General features: G+C 32.3%; 2 protein-coding genes across 11 annotated transcripts in view; one reads left to right on the top strand and one right to left on the bottom strand.

Annotated features, from left to right (window-relative positions):
- The window catches only part of LOC127699161 (uncharacterized), a 66,998-nt gene extending 61,179 nt beyond the window's left edge, over window positions 1-5,819 (top strand). For all 8 annotated transcript variants that reach the window (XM_052202915.1, XM_052202908.1, XM_052202943.1 and 5 more), the window contains 2 exons: window positions 352-412; window positions 1,806-5,819. In XM_052202915.1, the coding sequence (XP_052058875.1) occupies window positions 352-412; window positions 1,806-2,444 (700 nt within the window). In that variant the 3' untranslated portion in view covers window positions 2,445-5,819. The remainder of the gene's footprint in view (window positions 1-351; window positions 413-1,805) is intronic.
- A 13,813-nt stretch (window positions 5,820-19,632) lies between these two features.
- LOC127699252 (AP-4 complex subunit epsilon-1-like) overlaps window positions 19,633-24,910 on the bottom strand; it is a 57,207-nt gene continuing 51,929 nt past the window's right edge. Inside the window, exons 19-20 of one of the 3 annotated variants that reach the window (XR_007981145.1) lie at window positions 20,839-22,551; window positions 19,633-20,354 (exon numbers count right to left, since the gene is read on the bottom strand). Coding sequence is in view for 1 of the 3 variants with exons in the window: in XM_052203009.1 (XP_052058969.1) it covers window positions 22,117-22,551 (435 nt within the window). In the remaining 2 variants the exon portion in view is untranslated. Of the gene's footprint in view, window positions 22,552-24,910 lie in introns of all 3 variants that reach the window. The other 2 variants (XR_007981147.1, XM_052203009.1) reach the window with 2 other exon arrangements.

Here is a 24,910-nt window from a genome sequence, read left to right as displayed (position 1 = left end):
TGTGCCTATGGGAAGGATTTTTTTTGTTATTGACTCTGTTTAGTTTATCCAGAATTATGCCCCTTTCACCTTAGAAATTTGGACCCCCTTCAGGACCTACCTTGTCATTGCAAGTCCTACATCTTTCATTGTATCAACATGAAGCGTTTTACATTGTTAGATATTCATGTTGGTAGGATGCTACAGTCCTTTGAGTTTTTCCAGAGAAATGCATCTTTAAGCTTATAAAATATATTCCCCAGTAGTTCACTATCTTGTGTTCTCATAGAACACTATTTGGTGTTCTCCTAAAATACTTTCAAAAGATGTATAATATACATATGAATACAATTGACTTTTGTGTACTTTCAGACATCGTTTAAAAAAACAAGCAGAAGAAGTGAAAGCGATAGATTTGCCTGCTATTAAAACAGTATGTATCGTTGTCTTATTTTACCTAGAACAGGTATAATACACTTGTGCTTTCCTTGTTTAATAAAATTGCAGAAGGGATATATAAACAAGAGTGGTCTTCCGTTGAATGTGATTATCTACACATTCATGTATAACAACCCTATGTAAATTTGATATAGATAAATACTTTAGCCTGTGTAATTGCAATCATTAACCATCAAGGTAAAAGCCTTGACGTGATACAAATGATACAAACTAATCGCTTGGTCAGAATTCATAATTTTCACTTAATGATGATGAATGATAACAGGTCATAGGTCAACCAATGGTCAAGGATCCAAATTAAAACTGTGTCACAATGATACAAGCTAACTTCTTAAAATGTGGTATGCAGAACTGCTAGATAGAGAGAAAGACAAGGTCAAAGATAAAGATAAGATCAAGAATCCATATTCATTTACGACAGGTGAAATTTCCTTCTTAAAAAATCTTATAAAATTTGGTATACATTTTCATTTCAAAGAAAGGACAGCCCTTGCTTATTTTCAGGTAATCAAAGGTAAGCTGAGAGTTAGGTTGTGGTCAAAATTTTTCAACACAAAAAGATGATTAGGCTGGTCAGTTTTATTAAATTATGTATGTGGAGAAGATGGATAGGAAGAAAGGGAGATATGGGTTGGACAAACATGAACCTTCTTTCTCATGGAACATTGGGAAATAATCATATATCAAAGTATTAAACAGTGCTTTTAATATATTGACTTTTTTTTAATGGCCATTCAAATAATTTGGGCTAGTGAGAATTGCTTTTTGATGCCTTTGTTGTATTTCATATATACCACCATCCTGGACAAAATTTGATTTTTAGCAGTTAAAACTTTTAGGGGGATGATGTATCACAAGGGTAGAGAAATAGGGAACAGTTTTGTTTAAGGCAAAGCCTGATAATGTAAAGATTTTTGTGGTAGCAGCATCATGTGGTTGAAGAGGATGTAAAGGGGGTATGTGTACAGAAGAACAGGAAATGAAATTGCAATTTCATGAGCAACAAAAAAATTAGAAAAAATAGATTACACATTGTGTTTACGCCAATTTGCACGATTTCACAGTGAATAATGAGTTTGACTCATAAGTTTGAATGTCCCTTTGATATCTTTTGCCTCTCTTTTACACAGTGAATAATGAGCTTCATGTAGGAAAAATATGTGAAATAAAAATTGCAAACACATTGCACGAAAATAACTCTTCACCACAGGTGTTTAAGTATGGATTATCAAAATGAATTTAAATTAGAGATAGAAGTATTAATAAATTTCCAGTGCATGCTGGAGGTACAAAATGAACAAATAAATAGATTGAACTAAAGAAAAATAATTTACTAATTATTAATAAACCTTTCTGTCTATCTTTAGAAATCTGGCTTTGATAGACTAGAAAACAATGGTAGTGGAAGTGATGCACATGAATCTCTTCAGCCTTTACTGCGAAATAGTAACGGTAATGATAGTGGATTGGGTGGATCAAGTACAAATGGAAACAGTATATCACAGAACAATAGTATGGATAAAAAATATTCCAATCAAAATGGCAGCACAGGAGGATACCATAGTAAACATAATAATCATATCCATCAGAATGGTAGTGTTATTCAAACTGATGCTATAATTGAATCTCCTGGAGTTAGTGAAAATACTAATCATTCCTTCGCAGAAACTTCATTTACTACAGGTGAAATGTCCGGTGGAAATGATATGAACAGTGTAGATTACACAGATGTTGAGTTACATTCTTCCGATGAGGAATCCTCGGCTAATAACTCTTCATGTGTTCAGTCATCAGGCTTAAGCAATAATTCACCGAAACATTCAGGAAAAAAATCATTTTACTCAAGTACTAATAAATCTAACAGAGAAAACAAAGGTTTTACGGACACAGATGAAAGAGGACAAGATTCCAGTAATATTGATTCTTATTGCGATCAGGGTGAAACAAGTGCTATAGATTCTTATTGTGAGAAGGGGTTTGATTCAGGTTCTAGTATAACGACATGATTAATATAATGTACACCAGTCTAAATATGTCACTATATTTTAACAATAATGCATAGAACGTTATCCACATATGTTACATCATGGAAAATGTCTCTCACACATATTTTGGCAATACATTTTATTTAGTTCTGTCCTTCAATCTGTTTGTCTATACATGTCTAATACAAGAGAGCTGGTCAAAACGAAATTGCTTCTTACAGGATGTAGTAGTTATGCAGGAAATGCACATCCTTTTTGATTTTTATGCCCCCGCCGTAGCGGAGGGGGCATTAAGTTTTACCCTTATCCGTCTGTATGTCCGTCTGTCCGTCCGTACGTACGTCCCAAAGTTGGTTTCCGTTCTCTAACTTTAATTTGCCTCAACCAAATGTTATGAAACTTATACACAATGCTTATTACCACAAAACACAGAACAAGTTTGAATTTTGGTGGGGTCACTATAACTGTTCTAGAGTTATGCTCCTTTACAAATGGAAAAATTGCTGAATTTTTCGTTTCCGTTTTCTAACTTTAGTTTGCCTCAACCAAATGTTATGAAACTTATACACAATGCTAATTACCACAAAATACAGATCAAGTTTGAATTTTGATGGTGTCACTTTTACCTTTCTAGAGTTATGCCTGTTTACAAATGGAAAAATTGCTGAATTTTTCGTTTCTGTTCTCTAAATTAAGTTAGCCTCAACCAAATGTTATGAGACTTATACACAATAAGTATTACCACAAAACTCAGATCAAGTACAAATTTAGGTATAATCACTCTTACTGTTCTTCAGTTATGTCCCTTTATAACTTTATATGATATGCAAGCGGGGGCATCATCTGTGTCCCATGAACACATTCCCCATTTATTTTTAATCAGGTTGTATCTAGGGCTTTCCATACAAAAACATAAACAGCCATTTCTACATATAAGGAATTTATTAAATGCAAAATTTACAATGTACATTGGAATACATGTACATAGATTGAATTGAAATAAAATTAGCAATTTAGGTTGGAATTGAGGGAATGGTTGACAGAGTCACAGACTTCATAACTTTTCACTCTGGTTGTGGTTCTACATCATGTGCATATATTTTACTTGTTTTAAGGGCATTTTACATGTAAAATTATCATGTTGAAATTTTAAACAGTAATTTTTAAAGTAATTTTTTTTTTAAATTTTGTCTCATAATTTTTGTTATTTTATTTTTCTAATTATATGAAATTCATATCATAAGGCAGCTTAAAACATTGAATCTGTTATTAGTCTTAGATTGTTAGATTAATTATCATTCATTCATAAATGTTTCAACTGACAAGTTGCATTTTTTGCAATGTTTTTTGTTTTACAGTACAATCATAGACTGCATTTATTATGAATCTTTTTGTAATCTGAGAACTGCATGAAAATGTTTGTTAAAAATTTCATCTATTAATTGTTTTCTTTAGATTCCATAAAATCTAAAAATTACAATTTTATTACAATTTCAGCATATCACAAAGAATAAGTAAAGACATATTCATGTCAATACTCAAATAGATAAATAGATTTAAATAGATTACTTTAATAAGTTACTCCTTAACTGTGAAACTATAAAACAGTCTTTAAAGTGAAAAAAAAAATCGCAGAAAAATTAAAAGTTTTTAGTTTTTGTACAAGAACATACTTTTGACAACCATGATAATTTGTTTCATTAATTAATATCACGATTCGGAGATTTTTATATTTTTTTTATTAAATTCCTAAGAAAAAATCTTGTTGCTCTTAACATTCTTAGAAACTAGGAGCGGTTTCAGAATATTACCCTTTTTAGGTCTTATCTTCACCCACTGTGTTTTACACAATACAGTATCCATACTTACTAACTTGCAGTATACACTTCTTGGACTTTCCTTTTATGTTGCAGTTATATCTTGCTGCAGCTGTTATTGTCCTATTTTGAAGTTGTTTTGTAATTACTAACTATCTATTTAAATTGGACTAAAAATCCCTTGTATGTCCGTTTGTAGTTATCTTTTGTATTAACTTATGTATGTACATACTTGTAATTTTATGAATGTATTTATTTATTTTTCAACTTTTTGAGGTAAAAATAATTGGCTTTCTTAGCCTATCTGGTCAGTTGGTGTGTTCAGTGGACATTGCTATTGTTATTAGGAGAAAATAAAATAACAAAAATACCACACTCCAGGGAAAATTCAAAATGGAAAGACCCTTATCAAATGGCAAAATCAAAAGCTCAAACACATCAAAGGAATGGAAAACAACTGTCATATTCCTGACTTGGTACAGGCATTTCCTTATGTAAAAAATGGAACTCAACACAATAGAAATTCAAATACACAAATGTATCAGTAACTTTCACTTTGATAGTTAATTTTTGATATGAAAGGTTTATTTTAGAATAGTCCATTTTTTTTAATGTGAAAGCAGCTTTGTTATGCATAAATGACAGATCTGCCATTTCTTTTAAAAATCAGGTACAATTCAGGGCATTAATGTGTCAAAATATTTATAATTATTTTTAATATAGTGCTTGAGTGTATGCTTCATTTCAATAATTTTATTCAAATTTTACACATAGTTGCATGTTGTATTATCTAATTTTATAAATAATTATTATACTGATTCATAAAAATGACTTTTAAGGTGAAATTGAGGTTTTGATTAAGGCTTTTATCTGGTCTTCTGTCAGTCACCTGTTTCCATTGCCTGATTTTACTTGGTAGGTGTAAAAATAATAAGATTTTTGCAGTGGACATTTTACTTTGAAACTTACCCTATACAAATAAATACTTTGCTGCCCATTTAAATCCATTATAAAAAAGCTCTAAAGTGGAGAAAAAATTAACACAGCAAATATTTTACTGACCCTTTTAAGGCCACGCAAACAAAAACTGACAGGAAATTAAATATATTTACACTTATATAACATTCCTAAATCTATATTAATATTGTATTCTTTGATATTTTCTTATTTTCTTTTTTTTTTACAATTTCATTCAATAAATCTTATATACAGGGATTAAATTAGCTCATCAAAAGATAAGTGTGCATGTCTTGATTTGTAAAAACTACTTGACTATCAATATTCCATAGAATATTCTTGATCCTGAAATAGTGAAAATAACCCCATGAGAATACCAGATTTTGAAGTTTTAAACTGGTTAGCAGATAAAGATGAGACGTCTTTCAGAGCAATCTTTTTTGTCTTCAATCCTAATAATTACAGCATTCATTTAAATATAGTGGTGTCATACCTTTTATTTACACATATAATTTGCATTCCATTTTATTACTGATCTGTTGTTGTTAGTATGCATAATGTTTGTGAAAATTTACAATGTTTTATGATCTAACTATGTCACTGAATAAATTGTACAAATATACATCTCAGAGAAGTTTTCACCTCCATTTATCCTTAAATAACTATATTGTGTATGTGATAAAATATTGATATGGAATATATTTCAATTTATCAGCTGTAAGGAGTAAACATAATTCTTCTCATAACCTGCTCTGTTCTTGAGGATGACCTATTCTGTCAGAATTTTGCAATTTTAACAACTACCAAATAATGCATGTTAAATCAGATTTTTAGCTCACCTGGCTAAAAGGTCAAGTGAGCTTTTCTCATCACTTGGCATCCGTTGTCCATCATCGGTGTCATCGTCAGCGTCTTCGTCTGTTAACTTTTACAAAAATCTTCCCCCTATGAAACCAATGTACCAAATTTAACCAAACTTGGTCACAATCATCATTGGGGTATCTAGTTTAAAAAAATGTGTCTGATAACTCCGCCTAACAACCAAGATGGCCTACATGGCTAAAAAAGAAACATAGGGGTAAAATGCAAGTTTTGTCTATTATTTAAAAAACCCCTATAAAGAGAGAAATAATGACAAATGCAAAAAGGTTCAGAATGTTGAGCTCTATAGGAGTTATTGCCCTTAAATGACGAATTTTACCATTTTTAACCGTATTTTCGAAGGAAATATCAGTTATTGATTTGGGGACGTACGGCAGGCGGGCGGAGGGGCGGGCGGCTGCCAAACAGTGTCTCTTCAATAACATGAAAATGCTGTAATGATTTTTTTTCAAATTTAGATATGTTGTTTCTTGTGACTAAATGAAGGTCAAGTTCAATTTTCAGGATTTAAGTATTTCTCCTTTTTGAGTTATCGCCATTTTTATACGACCGCAAAAAAATTTTTGTGGTCGTATATTGGTATGACGTTGGCATCCTCGTCGTCGTCTGGCGTCGTCCGGCGTCGTCCGAAGACACATTGGTTTTCGCACTCTAACTTTAGTTTAAGTGAATGGATCTCTATGAAATTTTACCACAAGGTTCAATACCACAAAAGGAAGGTTGGGATTGATTTTGGGGGTTATGGTACCAACAGTAAAGGAATTAGGGGCCAAAAATAAGCATTTTTGTAACTTCCAGACATAACTTGTGTGTTAGTGTATGGATCTCTCTGACATTGTACCACAAGGTTCCATATCACAAAAGGAATGCTGGGATTGATTTTGGGGGTAATTGCCTCAAAATTTTAGGAATTAGGGGCCAAAAAAGGGGCAAAAAACAAGCATTTTTCTAGTTTCATGACAATAACTTGTGTGTAAGTGTATGGATCTTTCTGAAATTGTACTACAAGGTTCCATATCGCAAAGGGAAAGCTGGAATTGAGTTTGGGGGTAATTGCCGAAATGTTTAGGAATTGGGGGTTAAAAATAAGCATTTTTCTAGTTTCCAGACAATAACTTGTGTTCAAGTGTATGGATCTCTCTGAAATTGTACTGCAAGGTACCATACCACAAAGGGAAGGCTGGGATTGATGATGGGGGTAATTGCCTCAATATTTTAGGAATTAGGGGCAAAAAACAAGCATTTTTCTAGTTTCAGGACAATAACTTGTGTGTAAGTGTATGGATCTTTCTGAAATTGTACTACAAGGTTCCATATCACAAAGGGAAAGCTGGAATTGAGTTTGGGGGTAATTGCCGAAACGTTTAGGAATTGGGGGCCAAAAATAAGCATTTTTCTAGTTTCCAGACAATAACTTGTGTTCAAGTGTATGGATCTCTCTGAAATTGTACTGCAAGGTACCATACCACAAAGGGAAGGCTGGGATTGATGATGGGGGTAATTGCCTCAATATTTTAGGAATTAGGGGCCAAAAAGGGGCAAAAAACAAGCATTTTTCTAGTTTCAGGACAATAACTTGTGTGTAAGTGTATGGATCTTTCTGAAATTGTACTACAAGGTTCCATATCACAAAGGGAAGCCTGGGATTGAGTTTGGGGGTGATGAATCATAAGGGGGTTCAAAAAATTGGGGGGGGGGGGGGGATTTTTTTTTTTCATTTTTTTTTCTTTTTTTCCTTTTTATTTTTTATTTAAAATTTTCCATTTCAAGTTGGTTATTTCTGATTTATATTTTAAAGCAAATAATAATGATATGGTAGGAGATACACACCAAACAGGATGTGTAAATTATTATATAATAAGTATTGTGCAATAGCAAGAAATTTTCAATTGCACAGTATTGCACAATAGCAAGAAATCTTCAATTGCACAGTATTGCGCAATAGCAAGAAATCTTCAATTGCAAAGTATTGCGCAATAGCAAGAAATATCCAATAGCACAATATTGCGCAATAGCAAGAAATTGTCAATTGTACAGTATTGCGCAATAGCAAGAAATATTCAATTGCACAGTATTGTGCAAAAGAAAATACTTCGTATAAATTGCTTATTTCTTGACCAATTTCAGTGGGGTTTTATTCTTAAATTCTTGGGGTTCTTTAATATGCTGAATCTAACCGTGTATTTAGTTTTTTGATTTTGGGCCCCGTTTTTTAATTGGTCCACATTGAGGTCCAAAGGGTCCAATATTAAACTTTGTTTGATTTCATCAAAAATTTAATTATTGGGGTTCTTTGATATGCCGAATCTAACCATGTATTTAGATTCTTAATTTTTGGTTCCGTTTTCAAATTGGTCTACATTAAGGTCCAAAGGGTCCAAAATTAAACTTAGTTTGATTTTAACAGGGTTCTTTGATATGCTGAATCTAAACATGTATTCAGATTTTTGATTATGGGCCCAGTTTTCAAGTTGGTCCAAATCGGGGTCCAAAATTAAACTTTGTTTGATTTCAACAAAAATTGAATATATGGGGTTCTTTGATATGCTGAATCTAACCATGTATTTAGATTTTTGATATTCAACCATAATAGGTGAATGTCCAATTTAAAATTTTTAAGTTCTTAGACCACATTCATTCTGTGTTAGAAACCTATGCTGTGTCAAATATTTAATCACAATCCAAATGCAAAGCTGTATCAAGCTTGAATGTTGTGTCCATACTTGCCCCAACTGTTCAGGGTTCGACCTCTGCGGTCGTATGAAGCTGCGCCCTGCGGAGCATTTTATTAATTTCCAAAAGTGGTATTTTTAAATATTTTTCTCTTGTTATCACATTATGACTAAGCATATGGTAAATCTCTTATCTCACAATTATAATTGGAGTGACAGATTTATTTGAAAATTTTCTGTTTCCTAAGTGGTGATGATAATAAGCTATATTATTAGACATTTTGAAGTTAATTACATTACTAATTATTATATATGTAATGTTAGAGTACTATGTTAAACCATAGTTCTGTTCAAAGGGAAAAAACCCTTCAGATTTGCAAGTATGATTTTCATTATTAATTAGATCTGGGAAATATCTTAGCATATGATAATAATTGGAGTGACAGATTTATTTTAAAATTTTCTGTTTATATATAAAGTTTGAAATTTACTGTTCATTATTAGACACTTTGGAGATAATTACAGATAAGTTTTATAGGTTTTTAAGAGATAGACATTTTGAAGTTAATTACATTACTAATAATTATACTGTAAATTCAGAAATTATTGCGATGTTTTTATTATTGCGAAAAATGCGACAGGGTTATAATCGCAATAATTTAAACTCGCATTTTGAAGTTTTTTATTTGAATTAAACAGGATTTTTCTCAAAACCGCAAAAATTAAAATCGCAGTATAGTCTAAAATGACAAAATCGCAATGATAAATGCACGCAATAATTTCTGAATTTACAGTATATGTAATGTTAGAGTACTATGTTAAACCATAGTTCTGTTCAAAGGGAATTAACCCTTCAGATTTGCAAGCATGATTTTTATTATTGATTTTTCTTTTCTTTGGTAAATTGTTTGAAGAATTTTATCATGTTTATGTTGTGTTTGTTATTCTGTAAAAACTAATTTTCTGAGTGATATATGTATATAATTGTTTTGTTGTGTCTGTTAACTTTAATTTTTACTTGATCTTGTTTGGGGTTCCAGATTTGAAAATTCATTAGATAATAATCTATTATCTATAAGTAAAAAGTTAAAATTAAGATAAGATAAGTTGCAGATCTATATTAGTATGTTACAAATGAAAGAAAAAATATTGGGATCTATCAACTATATATATAAAGTTTGATTACACTAAGTGATAAGATAACACACATCTGGTAATTGTCAATGCAATCACCCAATTATAATTGGAGTGACAGATTTATTAGAAAACTATTAATTATATTTGATTATAATTTAAAAATAAATATAACATCATATCTCTTTACATCATATCTAATTTTAGAGTCTATGGTTAAATCATATTTAATTTTAGATTTACATTATTGGTTCATGGAAATAAAGTTTGAGTTATTTGCATTTGAACAGAAATGGTTTAACTAAGAAGTATTTCATCAAAAATTGAATTCTTGGGGTTCTTTGATATGCTGATTCTAGCAATGTACTTAGATTTTGGATATTGGACCATAATAGGTAAATGTTCAATTTCAAATTTTTCCGTTCTTTGACCACATTTATTTTGTGTCACAAACCCATGCTGTATCAAATATTCAATCACAATCCAAATACAGAGCTGTTTTAAGCTTAAATGTTGTGTCCATACTTGCTCTACTGTTCAGGGTTTGACCTCTGCAGGAAAATCTGGTTTGCTGTCTCTCTGACAGCCTCTTGTTTAAATTTGTACCCTATTATCTCAAAAATTGTAATAGATGGGGAGGAATAGCAAAAATGATCAGCAACACAAGATTTACAAATAAGTCAACATGACCAAAATCGTCAGATAATAATGACAATTTTTACCAAATTTTTGAGTTTTTGGTCTATATCTTAAAAACTATACATTTTGATAGATAGATAGATAGAAACTTTAAAAAGCAAAAAAGGGGCCTCAGTGGCCGAAGTAGTCCAACTACTGTATCACTAGCATGTCAACACTGAGGTTGTGAGTATGAATCCAGCACAGGGCAGGTGCACTCGACTCCATTCTTAATTGACAAGGATTGTCAGTTTTCCTACCAAAGGTCGATGGTTCTCTCCAGGCAATCCAGCTTCCTCCACCAATAAAAACTGACCCCCACGAAATAGCACAATAGTGTTGAAAGTGGTGTTAAACACCAATCAATCAATCAATCAATAAAAAGCAAAAATGATCAGCAAGACAAGATCTACATATAAGTCAAAATTTTCCCATTTTTGCCTGTAACTGTAGGATTCATTTATATTTGTGGGTATCAATTTTCGTGGATTGAGGAAAACTTGTATTTTCGTGGATATTTGATTTCGTGGTTTTGCCAATCTCTGCATACAAAGCCTATAGAAAATTTGTATCTTGAAAACTGAATTAGATAGATAGAAACTTTAAATAACAAATGATCAGCAAGACAAGATCTACAAATAAGCCATTATGTTCGAAATCTTCAGTCGACTCGTTATTGCAGTTATTGCCTTTTAATGATGATTTTTTACATTTTTTTGCATTTTTTGCCTTTTATCTTGAAAACTATGATCAATAGATAGAAACTTTAGAAAGGAAAAATTATCAGCAGGATGAGATCTACAAATTTGTCAACATGACTGAAATTGTCAGTTAACTCTTAATAGAGTTGCTCCCCTTTAATGATGATTTTGATAAAAAGTGGCCATTGTTGAAGATGCAGGTCGCAGAGACCAACTGATGTGGATGTTATCAACTATAAGTCATCTTGCAGTCTTAACAATGAGCTAAACCCATGATGTATACATGCCTGATTTCTGATAAAACAATAAACGAAAAACAAATGTTGATACTTGTCTAACAATAGTAAACCTTGGTTTCAAAATGATGACATTAGTTTGCTGTGAGCTAGGATAATTAAATTTCTACCATGAACTCCAAATTAACTTGTGTTACTTTTGCATTTATAGGCCTCTTAAATCAGGTTATACTTGTTTCTCCACATAAGATCCAAAGGGTTGACTGATGTATAAAACTATGGTCATCCCTTTGGCTCTTCCTATCAAGCAGTAAAGCCCTTGCTTCATTTGGCTGTGTGACATTTAATCTAATTGCCTCGAATAAAGAGAGTGCAATGCTCTTTAGATGTTAAGGAATCTTATCAACAACTCCTTTAGGGACCTGTAGGTGACCTGTTGCAAGGCATAATCTCTGCACTAATCCAAAAATAGTTTCAAAATATTCCAGTGGCAGTCGAAGATCCCACCCTTCATCAGATTGACCAACTTGGCAGAACCTTCCTTTTTTAATTATTTAATTGTCAATTTGTTCTCGTCCTGAATAACAGTATGCCTGAAGTATTTGCCACTGGACGTTAAACAGTCGATCTATATACCCATACAATCATCATTGTAATTTTTCTATGATCAGCTTTCCAGCATTCCCCTCAATTGTAGTGTATATCTCCCAGTTGATATAAATTAAAATTCCATAGCTTGATTGTGTTTTCTGTCGTGATTTCCTTGATGGAGGTTAGCTGCTTACAAGGAATCTGTTGAACAAAGGGTTTCTAATTATAGTAGAAGTAGTCACCTGTTCTTTTTTCCAAACCTGACATCACCAAATGTGACTCATCAGCCAATTGTATTTGCCATGAGCATCACAATGGGCATTGCAAGTTGAGCAGAAAGTGCTTACCCTTCCAGAGCATCTGACGGTTCACTTCCGGTTTTGTCCTGTAAATACCTTTTGCATTTTCAGTACAATAAAACAAATCTGAATATACAACGTTGCACTTCTTCTCATTGAAATGGTTTTAACTTGGTACAAATCATTTACAAAATGAAGGACAGGTGGGTGTAATTGAATATTACAACGAAAGTTACTGACCGAAGGACAGCAGTTTACCTTTGGCAACCTTAGATATTATAGTGGCATTCAATAATATTGAGCCAATCTTAGACTTCAATTCTTAAATGTAAAAGTATAAATCACATTTGGGTCCCACTGATTTCAATACAAGGAGCACATATTTCATTTGTACCGCCTTTTTTTAGCTCACCTGGCCCAAAGGGTCAGGTGAGCTTATGCCATCACTTGGAGTCCGTCGTCGTCTGTTGTCGTCGTCGTAAACTATTTCAAGAATCTTCTCTGAAACTACTGGGCAAAATACCTTCAAACTTTAACTGAATGTTCCTTAAGGTATATAGTTTATAAATTGTATCTGAAATTTTGATCTATCAAAAAACATGGCCGCTGTTGATAAAATTAGAACATAGGGGTCAAATGCAGTTTTTGGCTTATATCTCAAAAACTAAAGCAGTAAGAGCAAACGTGAAAGGAGTTAAAGTGATGAATAGGTCAAGATCTATCTGCTATGAAATTTTCAGGCCAATTGGAAAACCCATTGTTGGGTTACTGTCAGAAGTAGTTTATTTTTTGGAAATTTTACAGCTTTTGTTTATTATCTTTAAAATTATAGTAGATAGAAAGAAAGTGTAATGAGAAAAATGTTCAGCTAAGTAAGATCTACAAATAAGTCAGCATTATCAAATTATCAATTGACCACTTAAGGAGTTATTGTCCTTGAAACATAATTTTTACATTTTTTTGTGCGTCTATTACTTTTTCAAAAATCTTCTCCTCTAAAACTATTTGGCCAAATACTTGCAAAATTTAACCGAATGTTCCTTAGGGTATCTTGTTTCATACCGTATGCATTACGAATCAACACATGAAAACCAACACCTTCAAAGTAAATACAAACGCGTTGAAAGTTTTATATGGTATGTTTATACCACCAATGACACAAATGGCCACTCATACACTACATGTATCTATAGAGGGTTGGCTCTATAAGTCATTCAACATGTCCCTTTCATTCATGTTTGTTCTTCAAAAGAATATTTTCTTCACACTTTCTCAAAAACCACAAAATAGAACGATTTTATGTTGGTTAGCATTTTATCTGTGATAAGTTGTAATGTGTGAGCACTTTTTGAATCTTTTGGACACCTGCTTTCTGTTTACCAATACTTTGAATTTTTCAATATGAAAAAAATATTTGGAGAGATATAAACAATAAATTTTGTACCTCTAGCTAATGTCGAATAAATAAACACACTGATACCTACAGGTAGTCTATTTAAAAAAAATAAATGTTTGTTCTTATGTTGTGCTGTAGCACCACAGTCCCATGTTAAAAGACAGGGTTTGGATACAGTACATAAATTTTATCTTTCCTTGCACAACTCAAAATCCAATAATTTTAGTGGTTGTCATTTGTTGCTGTGTTTCATATTTGCTTTTCGTTTATTGTTTTTAGCTCACCTTTCCTAATTGCCATGCAATACTATCAGAATGCTGGATACTTTCCACACTGGTTTGTGTCCACACTTATTAATTATACATTAAAAACATAAGAGCAAAAGAAAAACTTTGATGAAAAATTTAAATAAAAAACTACAGGTAAGCGATTCAGGCTCTTGAGAGCCTCTTGTTTTTAATTTAAACAAGCCCAGATCAGTTATATACCCGGTTTTTTTTTTTCTTGACCATGACATGCCCAAATATGAGTTATTACCTAATTTTTACTTGCCATGAGCAACACTATGGGTACCACAAGTGGAGCAGGAACTGCTTACTCTTACAGAGCACATATGTTCAAAGACTACTTTATTTTTAAGTACAAGTACAAGAAACATATCTATGTTGACAACATGTTTAAATTTCTTATCTCTGTGCAAAATAGAGTCCAGTAGAGCTTAAAAAAATCTTGTAAATAAAAATTACTAACAGATTTTCAGATATTTACCTCGGACAACCTTAGCATACATAACATTCAATAATTCGACTTTGCTTGCAATACTAGAACATCAATTCGTGTTTACCCTCTTTTTCTAAAATTGAAATTTGACTCCCCAAAAATGCATCAGTTTTATACCAAATTCTAATTTTGTTCTGAGGCTACTATAACTTATATAGTAGTCTCAGTTTTGTTTCAAGCTGAATTAGAGCGGAGAAATCAAACAATTGTTATTATACTTAAAACTTCACTGATTTAATCCAAATACCCTTTCTCACAATTAAATCTGTTGGACACTAAACAATTCCAAAGATTGGAGCACTTACAATTAAAGTCCCTCTCTATATAAAAAATATAATACATTAGACAGTTTTCAAAATTTCGACACTCATTGCACAAGAAAAAAGTTATATTCAAATACTTTATAGTTTCATCCCTTTTAACATTACTTCATCAGTTGTGCTTCAGTAAACATATTACCTAAATCAATTGCTTGCTGCGACGCATCGGCCAATGTGTTGTCGGTTTATCTTCGACGTACGAAATTTGATTGGCCCTTTTTATTTTCTCCTTTTTTCAACAAAAGTAATATTTAACAAAAATCAAAAAAATATATATTTCTCTTCTGTCATTTCGTGCACAAAACTTGTATTTGTATTTATCAGAAATCACACGGATTTGTGCGACAACTTTTCGTGCTATGATTAAACGCCAGTTTCATTTCCGTTTGATGATATTTACTTTCAATATGATGTAAAAATATTTTTTTCATCGGAAAGCTTATTTTTCAAGAATTATACATTACTATAAATTGAATTAAAATACTTCTTTACTTGAATGTTAATAGTTGTCACTTCATAATTGAATTTCACAGAGCGAAAAGTTTCATTCCTTACTTTTCGAATTAAACTATTAATTTATGTAAGCGACCTCTGCGTTATTTTGGAAGTTTTAGTCAATTATGCCTCTTTGTAGAACAACTAAAACTTCAATATGTTATCATGCTCCTTGACATTGCTATATATACAATGTAAAAATAAAAAGATGTGGTATGGTTGCCAATGAGACAAGTCTACATAGACTTCTGCAGAAATATAAAAGATATAATAAAGGGTATCTATTTCATAAAACATGAAGTTTAAGCATACACCATTATGAGCTTAGTTTATTGTAGTTGAAAACTCACACAATTAGCAAATCAAATCATGCTCCTTAATTTTACAAGCGCACTGTCTTGTATGCATAGGTATCTGATTCTATTTTACTACTAATTTACTCTTTATTCGTGCAGACTTTCTGGGTGTAATGATCAACTCAGTCGAGGATTTGTTGACCGAAATTTCTCCCAGTGCATGCACTGTATTCTGCAAATTTTCGAATGTTGTTGATGTTACAAACGATAGGTTCAGTCCTATAAAGTTCTCCGTTGATTTTTTATTGAAAGTCTCTAATTCTGTCATGAGATTCTCAAGACTTTTGGACATTACAAACGAATGTATATCTGATCCATAGTCTTTCACCATTGTGATATCACTTTGCCACGTTTTCAATGTTTCTGTTCTCTTTTCCAAGTCTTTTGTTTGAGTTTCTAGTTTTTCTATACATTCTTTATGAGCTTGTAGCAATTTTTCCTCAATTCTCATTTCCAATGAATCTAAATAATCATTGACTTTTCGCCTCATTTCACTTAATGTTGTTCTGATTCCATTCCTCTGTGCATTTATCATCCCAATATTTTCTTTCTTGTGATTTTCTAATTCGTTCAACGTTGTTAGCGCCTCCTTCATTCGCACTCCTAAATCCTCGATCTTTCCGTTCTTTTTTGCGTCAACAGAGGCCTCCCCAAGGGTGATGATTTCATGGCATTCCTTCTGGTGGATGGTCACACATCCAGGGCAACACAATTTGTCGTGACTTTTACAGTAAAATGTGAAACTGCCTCCAGTATGGTCACAACATGTTTGTGTAAAGTTCCTCAAAAAGTCACTGATATCTTTTAGTTTTAGTAACGGTATGAGCCTGTGTGTAATACTTGTCTTTGACTTCTTGTGATGTTTCTCACAGTCTGAACACAGTCCTTCAGCACAATCGATACACCAACTGAAGGCATAGTCTTCACTATTATCTCTCTTGCAAGGTCCACATGCTTCGTCGGAAGTTTGTAAAGTAACTACTTTACTGTTAATTGACAAAGTAGATTTGGAACGTGACGACGGAAGTTTACTTGCCATCACGATTTATAAAATATGAAATAATAGCGTTCTTTCGAAATGTTTTTTAATCTTTTTATTTTTCTATTAATTCTTACAAATGGTTGATTACAGTTAGAAAAGAGAAATTCGATAACTTGAACATTTCAATTGTTTAGAACCACTGTTCATGCATGATTATAACAATATCAAATTGCTTGAGCAAGCGCATTTTGATTTAATTATTGTGTCTACATGAACAATTGAAATTAAGACAAAATATATATTCTACACGTATCACACATGGTTTGTCTTCGCATACTTCGGATATGAAATACAATGATTATTTTTCAATCTTTAAAACTTATTTGTTGTGTCAATTTATGGTGATTTTTATTTGAAATTCTGCTGTATATTCATTATCTCAAACAACTTCTTAATATGAAATATATGAAATATGGTTGTTTTCAATTTTATCCTAATGATTTTGATCATTTGGGGAAAAAGGTGTTGATGGCATATCTTTCATATAGTTTGTTATAAATCATTTGCAATATAATGACAGTTAATGATGTTATAACAAAGCCTTCAAAAAATCGTAGTAGTGTTTTAAAACACGTTATATTAAGTGTTTGATAAAGGAATTAGGTGTTGACAGTTCAATTGACAACTTAACGTATACTCCCATGACATTTACACAAGAGGAAATCTTCAACCAAAAATGAAGAATTGGATTTTCCTTCTCTCCACTGGAAACCTAAACTTAAAGACAGATTGAAATATAAGTCAAACTTAAAACGGAATGGCCAACTCAAATACAAATACATTTTGTATCTTGTTTTAGGAAGAGACAAATCTATGTAAAATATATTACTCTGATTCGAACAAAACGTTCACTGAAACTGAAATCATCAAAAAGCTGGATTTTTTAATGGACATATTTCTTACACTTGGAGGAAATATTTTTCAGCAGTTATTTGGCATTTCTATGGGTACCAACTGTGCTACTCTGTGTGCCTACTTGTTCCTTTATTCTTATGAGGATAGGGGCTTCTAAAAAAATGAAAAGCTGGAATTTTCCTTTTACTTCGATTTCGCTAAATGTCCTGTCACTGAACAATTCAAACTTTGATGACTATGTTAGTCCCCGCAGGTATCACCAGCCCAGTAGCCAGTACTTCTGAAAATACGGATATTTTTTTAATTGAAATTTGGTGTTATAAATTTTTGTAAATCATTTCAAGTTCAGGAATATATCTCTTTCATACAAAGCTCCGATTCCTTCGCCGGATTTGACTATACTTTAGGTCCTATTTGTTTTATCAGCTCTGCAACGTTTGTAATAGGTTTTGAATTTTCAAAGAATTTGGCCTCGATCATCACTGGAGAGACATTAATTGTCGAAATGCGCAACTGGTGCAGTAAAAAGAGTACCGTTAATGTTATTACTTCCACTGGTTCGATACTTCTGCAGGTAGACTGTTAGTCCCCGAGGGTATAACCGGCCAGTAGTTAGTACTAATGTACTGGAATGACACACACTTCGGTCTGCTCATATGAACTCTCATTTTGACCTCTGATCTACTGATTGTACTAACAAGTTTTTTTCAAAGGAATATTATCAAACTAAGTGTTGGTATCAACAGGAAACAGAATATATCCTTGATTTCAGTCTGTCAATCACCTTTGTGATATTGACCTCTAATCTTGTAACCTCCAGTTCAACAGGCTGTCTCAAAAGAACATTATCCAACTAAGTTGATATAAAGTTTGATTCAAGATACATGTTCCTATAAACCAATAATTTGCCTAAATTTCAGTCTATGTATTGCTGGTGTGACCAAGACCTATTTGTCCTGAATTAAAACTTTTCCAAACATTTCAGTCTATTCATAGACATTGCGTAAAAACCCTTGACTTACTTATCCTAATATCAGCAAGGATCTTGTTCTTTTGAAAGAACATTTTGGTGAAGGTTGAACATGTGGTTAAAAAGAAATCACAAGCAAACTACAATTTTTCCCAAATTTCAACTGGCCATTTCTTTCTGATCCTGTCCTTCAACTTTGTGACCTCAAAAACAAATAGTGGTCTTTTCAAAGACATTATCAAATATGTCTTGCATTAAATACATATATGATCTGTTCCCAAAATATGCCAACTTTATGTATTATTAATTGCCACTGTGGCCTTGACCTCTAACCCAGTGACATCAATATCACAAGGGTTCTTTTTTGCTTTTAAGACGCATTAGTAAGTTTTCGAAATATGGCTGAAAAGATATTGTCCAGAAACAAGACTTTAAAAAAAATCAATTTTAGGCAATGTAACCTTGATACTCAACCTTTTTCAATTTTGTTTCTTCAAAAGGACTTTTTAAAACCATGTTTGGATAAGGTTGATTCAATGGTTCAATGGTTCAATATAAAACCATTATTGGTAAAGATCTGGGTCATCAAAAGACATTGTTTGGAAATAAAACTCATCCTAAATATTTCAATGTATTTATTTACACCGTGATCTTACCCTTTGACCTACTCACTAGAAATGCAATGGGGATCTTGTTTTTGTTCCAAGGAACATTATCAAGCTAAGTTTAGTAAAGGTTGGACACTCAGATAAAATGATAATTGCCAAATTTTTAGTTTATTAAATGCTGGGACATTAACTGCTACCTAGATAACAAGATCAATCAAGGTCTTATTTTTAAATGCATGCTTTATCTTAATACTAAACATTTTGTATTTTCTTGACTAGCCTTTTTCTTTTTTGTCTTTTCTGTTTTTGGTCCTTCATTAACAAGACTTTCAGCATGCTTATGAAGATACAAACTGACAGCAGGGACAACCTTGACTCAAAGACAATCCACAGTGTTAAGATTAACAATTACACCATCTGTACAGAACAAAGTTTATTATAGGCAGCAATGTCAGCTTGTACTTCTTACATGACAAGAGTGTTCCAAGACCAGTACTTTATTTATTGAATAACAATGTCAATGTAATAGAGACATTGCATTAGCTCATACATTTTGACAGTGGTTGAAACAATGGTTATGTTCAGTTTTCTAGCAAAATGACTTTATTAATGATTAATAAAATGCTCCGCTGGGGCGCAGCTTGATACGACCGCAGAGGTCGAACCCTGAACAGTTGGGGCAAGTATGGACACAACATTCAAGCTTAATACAGCACTGAATTTGGATTGTAATTAAATATTTGACACAGCATAGGTTTCTGACACAGAATGAAAGTTGTCTAAGAACTTAAAAAATTTTAATTTACCTATTCAAACCATATCATTATTATTTGCTTTTATATATAAATCAGAAATAACCAATTTAAAATGGAAAATTTTAAAGAAAAAAAAGGAAAAAAAAATCCCCCCCAAATTTTTTGAACCCCCTTATGATTCAACACCCCAAACTCAATCCCAGCCTTCCCTTTGTGGTATGGTACCTTGCAGTACAATTTCAGAGAGATCCATACACTTGAACACAAGTTATTGTCTGGAAACTAGAAAAATGCTTGTTTTTTGGCCCCTTTTTGGCCCCAAATTTCTAAACGTTTAGGGCAATTACCCCCAAACTCAAACCCAGCTTTCCCTTTGTGATATGGAACCTTACAGTACAATTTCATAAAGATCCATACACTTACACACAAGTTATTGTCCTGAAACTAGAAAAAATGCTTGTTTTTTTGCCCTTTTATGGCCCCTAATTACTACAATTTTGAGGGAATTACCCCCAAAATCAATCCCAGCCTTCCCTTTGTGGTATGGTACCTTGCACTTCAATTCAGAGAGGTCCATACACTTGAACACAAGTTATTGTCTGGAAACTAGAAAAATGCTTATTTTTTGCCCCTTTTTGGCCCCTTATTCCTAAAATTTTTGGGCAATTACCCCCAAACTCAATTCCAGCTTTCCCTTTGTGATATGGAACCTTGTAGTACAATTTCATAAAGATCCATACACTTACACACAAGCTATTGTCATGAAACTTGAAAAATGCTTGTTTTTTGCCCCTTTTTGGCCCCTAATTCCTAAAATTTGGAGGCAATTACCCCTAAAATCAATTCCAGCTTTCCCTTTGTGATATGGAACCTTGTAGTACAATTTCATAAAGATCCATACACTTACACACAAGTTATTGTCATGAAACTAGAAAAATGCTTGTTTTTTGGCCCCTAATTCCTAAAATTTGGAGGCAATTACCCCCAAAATCAATCCCAGCATTCCCTTTGTGATATGGAACCTTGTGATACAATGTCAGAGAGATCCATAGACTTACACACAAGTTATTGTCATGAAATTAGAAAAATGCTGGTTTTTTGCCCATTTTTGGCCCCTAATTCCTAAAATTTGGAAGGAATTACCCCCAAAATCAATCCCAACATTCCCTTTGTGATATGGAACCTTGTGGTACAATGTCAGAGAGATCCATACACTTACACACAAGTTATGTCTGGAAGTTACAAAAATGCTTATTTTTGGCCCCTTTTTGGCCCCTAATTCCTTAACCATAACCCCCAAAATCAATCCCCACCTTCCTTTAGTGGTATTGAACCTTATGGTAAAATTTCATTGAGATCCATTCACTTAAACTAAAGTTAGAGTGCGAAAACTAATGTGTTTTCGGACGACGACGACGCCAACGTCATACCAATATACGACCACAAAAATTTGTTTGCTGTCGTATAAAAATCATTCATCACTATTGTGTTTGTTTGTTAATTTTTCATCTATTTATCATGTTATAAATGTATAGCATATTTCTTTCTTATATATGTAATCCAATGACATTGAATACAAAAAAAAAAGGAGACATGAATAAAACACTATGCTGTAAGTTTTTCTTTGTACTAAAAGGTAAGGTTAAATCATAGTACTTTATTCACAAGCAGTCAACAATCAACAATCAACAGCAAAAAACAGAACAAAATCTTCTAAATTATTCTTTCAACTGATACCATTCAAATAGACATGCTACAAGGGTACTGTAAACACATTAATGTATTACACTCAGAAGGAAGATTGAAGGTAAAAAACACACAAAAAGACAATTTTTAAATCAGACGGTTACCGGTACATTTACGACAAAAAAAATGCCATATCTCATGATCTGAGGTCTAAACTCTATAAAAATTTCCCTATCTCCTGATCTGAGTTTTAGTCTATCACATGTATGAATGCAGAAATTGTTACACAAAAATCTGAAAAAAGGAGGATCTTAACAACTGACACTAAAAAGCATTATCTCCTGGAAAAGCTGTGACAGTAGCATTATAAAAGCTTGCATTTTTCTGGTCTTTACCTCTAAAAATAATTACCTTATATCATAAATAAATCTTTTAATGAATAAAATATCTTTTATTTTAGGCATCATGATACACTATCATCATCATATAATGTTTGCAAGGAATCTGAGTATATTGACTTTTCATCTTTGTTTTTGACATCTCCTACAAAATCCTCATACAGACTCCCTCCACCTCCAGATGGTAATAAGTCTGTATCACTTAAATGTTTATCAAAAGAATCATTATCAATATGATGCTTAGAAAGAGTCTGCTCTGCAACAAATGGTTCTCCTGTATAATTTTCAGAAAACTGAGTTTCACTGAGGCTTAAATCATCCACTAGTTTACCATATTCACTAGAAATTGTTTTATTAGGTGAATTTGGGTCACCTGATGACTGATGAAGTTGTCTCCATCCTCCAGTATCCAAATTTGTTGATGGCTGTGCACTTTTGATATCAAAATTGTCCTCTTCTGTGAAAAAAGGATCAGGTTCTTGTTCTACTGTCTTTTCAACCTTCAACAAAGAATAAAATGACAATCAGATATTTGTAAGTTATTTCTATCAATTAATGAGTGATAATCAATTAAAATTATATCTAAATATATATTTAGAGCTAATTTCCTAATGCTTGAAGAGTAAGACTTTGGTTTGCTTGCTTGCTTTGTTTGTATAAACGTTTGCTCAAGCATTTAATTAAGCAGAGGCAATTAAGACTGACATCAGCAAACAATATAGATTATAGATAGGCGTAGTTAAACCTATATACATTATGTTTCGATTTGATTGGACGTTATCCTGGAGGTTAGGCACACCCAATTGTACATGTAAACATTACATGACAAATATTATTCACACACATATATATATCTAATAAACTGGATTTATTAATATTACATAAATAATCATTTAAATGAGAAATTGATACAGCCTGTTTGCATAATATTTAATAGGGTTTAGACAGGCACCCGTTGTTGCCCCTCCATTGATAAAAATTAAAGAAAACAGAAATAAAGGACCCCCATCCAGGCCCTCTTGTAAAGTTTGGTGTAGCTTCACTATGATTGGTTAATATAATTATCAACATAAATGTATTGTTTTTAAGTGTACTGAACAAAGAAAGAAATCAGATAGTTTTCATAGGTTCAAGATTGAAACCGTTACTTCCTAAAACTTGTCAAGCTATATTTTAGGCATCTTACTTTTGGTGGTTTCATGAGATATCTATACATTGCCAAAAATGTATAAATGACTTAAAGATGATTTCAATGATTTTTAATAAATAATGCAAAATAACTATTAAAGGCAAATTTCAGCATAATCATGCCTGAGAACATTATTATTGTCAAGATTGCAATACAATACTAAATACAAATTTGTGTAGGATTTTTTTTTCAAAAGATCAAAATTATTTCCTTCTCGAAATTTGTTCACAAACAATTATTTATCTAAAACATTATATTTGGTGCTTTCATTATTGGTAAGAATATATAGGCAAGCAAATAATCATTCAGTTTGACTTTTTTACTTGCTGGTGAAATAATTACAAATAATAAGAATGATAAGTAATGTAATGTTATAAAATCCAGCTTATTAAATATGTGTGAATAATATTTGTCCTGTAATGTTTACATGTAAAATTGGGTGTTCCTAACCTCCAGGATAACAGCCAATTAAATTTAAGTATAATGTATACAGGTTTAACTCCGCCTATTTATATTGTTTTCAGATGTCAATCTTAATTACAATGCTTGAGCAAACATTTTTACAAACAAAACAAGCAAGCCATCCAAAGTCTTGCTCTACAAGCATTAGGAAATTAGTTCTAATAACATTATTTTCCTGATTTCGTTTTTTGCTTTCTTTGTATGTTTTTCACAATTGTTGGTGAAAACTTTAGTTTTTGTAGTGTGCTGAATTACTTTCCCTTTTCATGTTTACCAACAAAAGGCATCAGAATGTCATGGAATGTCTTTCAAACATTGGTAATACTCTACTACAAGATTTGCCTAGTTCCCCAAGAAATATCTAGTGCAGTATAATCAGCAATATGGTTATGGAAGTAGAATTAAATTACAATGCACAAGGACTGAGATGTAGGTTACATTTTATGAGATCAAGGCCGACATCAACACAATTTGGTTGGAGGATTTCATAACTTTCAAAAGGCAATATATCTACAAATAATAACATGATAATCGAAGAGTATTATGTAGGTCAAAGTGATTTTATTTCTAGGAAAGGTTTTATAATAATTTAGATTCATCCTAATACCACTGCATGTTACTATTTATTTGAAAGCTAAGCACACAAATTTAGCAAAACCCTTAGTTCCTCCTTTACTCAGTCACTAAAGCAGAAAATGAAGATACAATTGACATATATTGATTGATTGATTGATTGATTAATTGTTAGTGTTTAATGGTACTTTCAGTACTTTTGGCTATTTCATTGTGGTCAGTCTTTATCGGCGGAGGAAGCTGGGGTACCTGGAGAGAACCAACATCCTTCAGCAAGAAAACTAGGAATTATAGTCAATTGTAACATCAAAGTTGAACCCACCCTTCAATTAGCAAGGTTCGAATACACAACCTGTGTGTTTGACAGGCTAGTAGTCACTGTAGATGAACTACTCAGACCATTTGGCCTCTGACCTTCTATTGATGGGATGTAGTTGAATTCCCTATAACATCATATCTGTATTTGTATCATTGTAAGATCACTCAGTTTAAAGAAGTGATCTAAGATGCAAAACTGGAAGTAAGTCAAGAAGCATGAAAAACCAATTTCAAAAATCAGAGGGATTTCTCTTGGTCAAAGCTGTTATGCTTCCTTATGCACATTCTTATACTAAGTCACATGATTGTATGTTAAT

The sequence above is a fragment of the Mytilus californianus genome, unplaced genomic scaffold (genome assembly GCF_021869535.1).
Source record: "Mytilus californianus isolate M0D057914Y unplaced genomic scaffold, xbMytCali1.0.p SCAF_1, whole genome shotgun sequence".
In the NCBI taxonomy this organism is placed as follows: Eukaryota; Metazoa; Mollusca; class Bivalvia; order Mytilida; family Mytilidae; genus Mytilus; species Mytilus californianus.
This window is presented reverse-complemented; position numbering and strand designations above follow the sequence as displayed.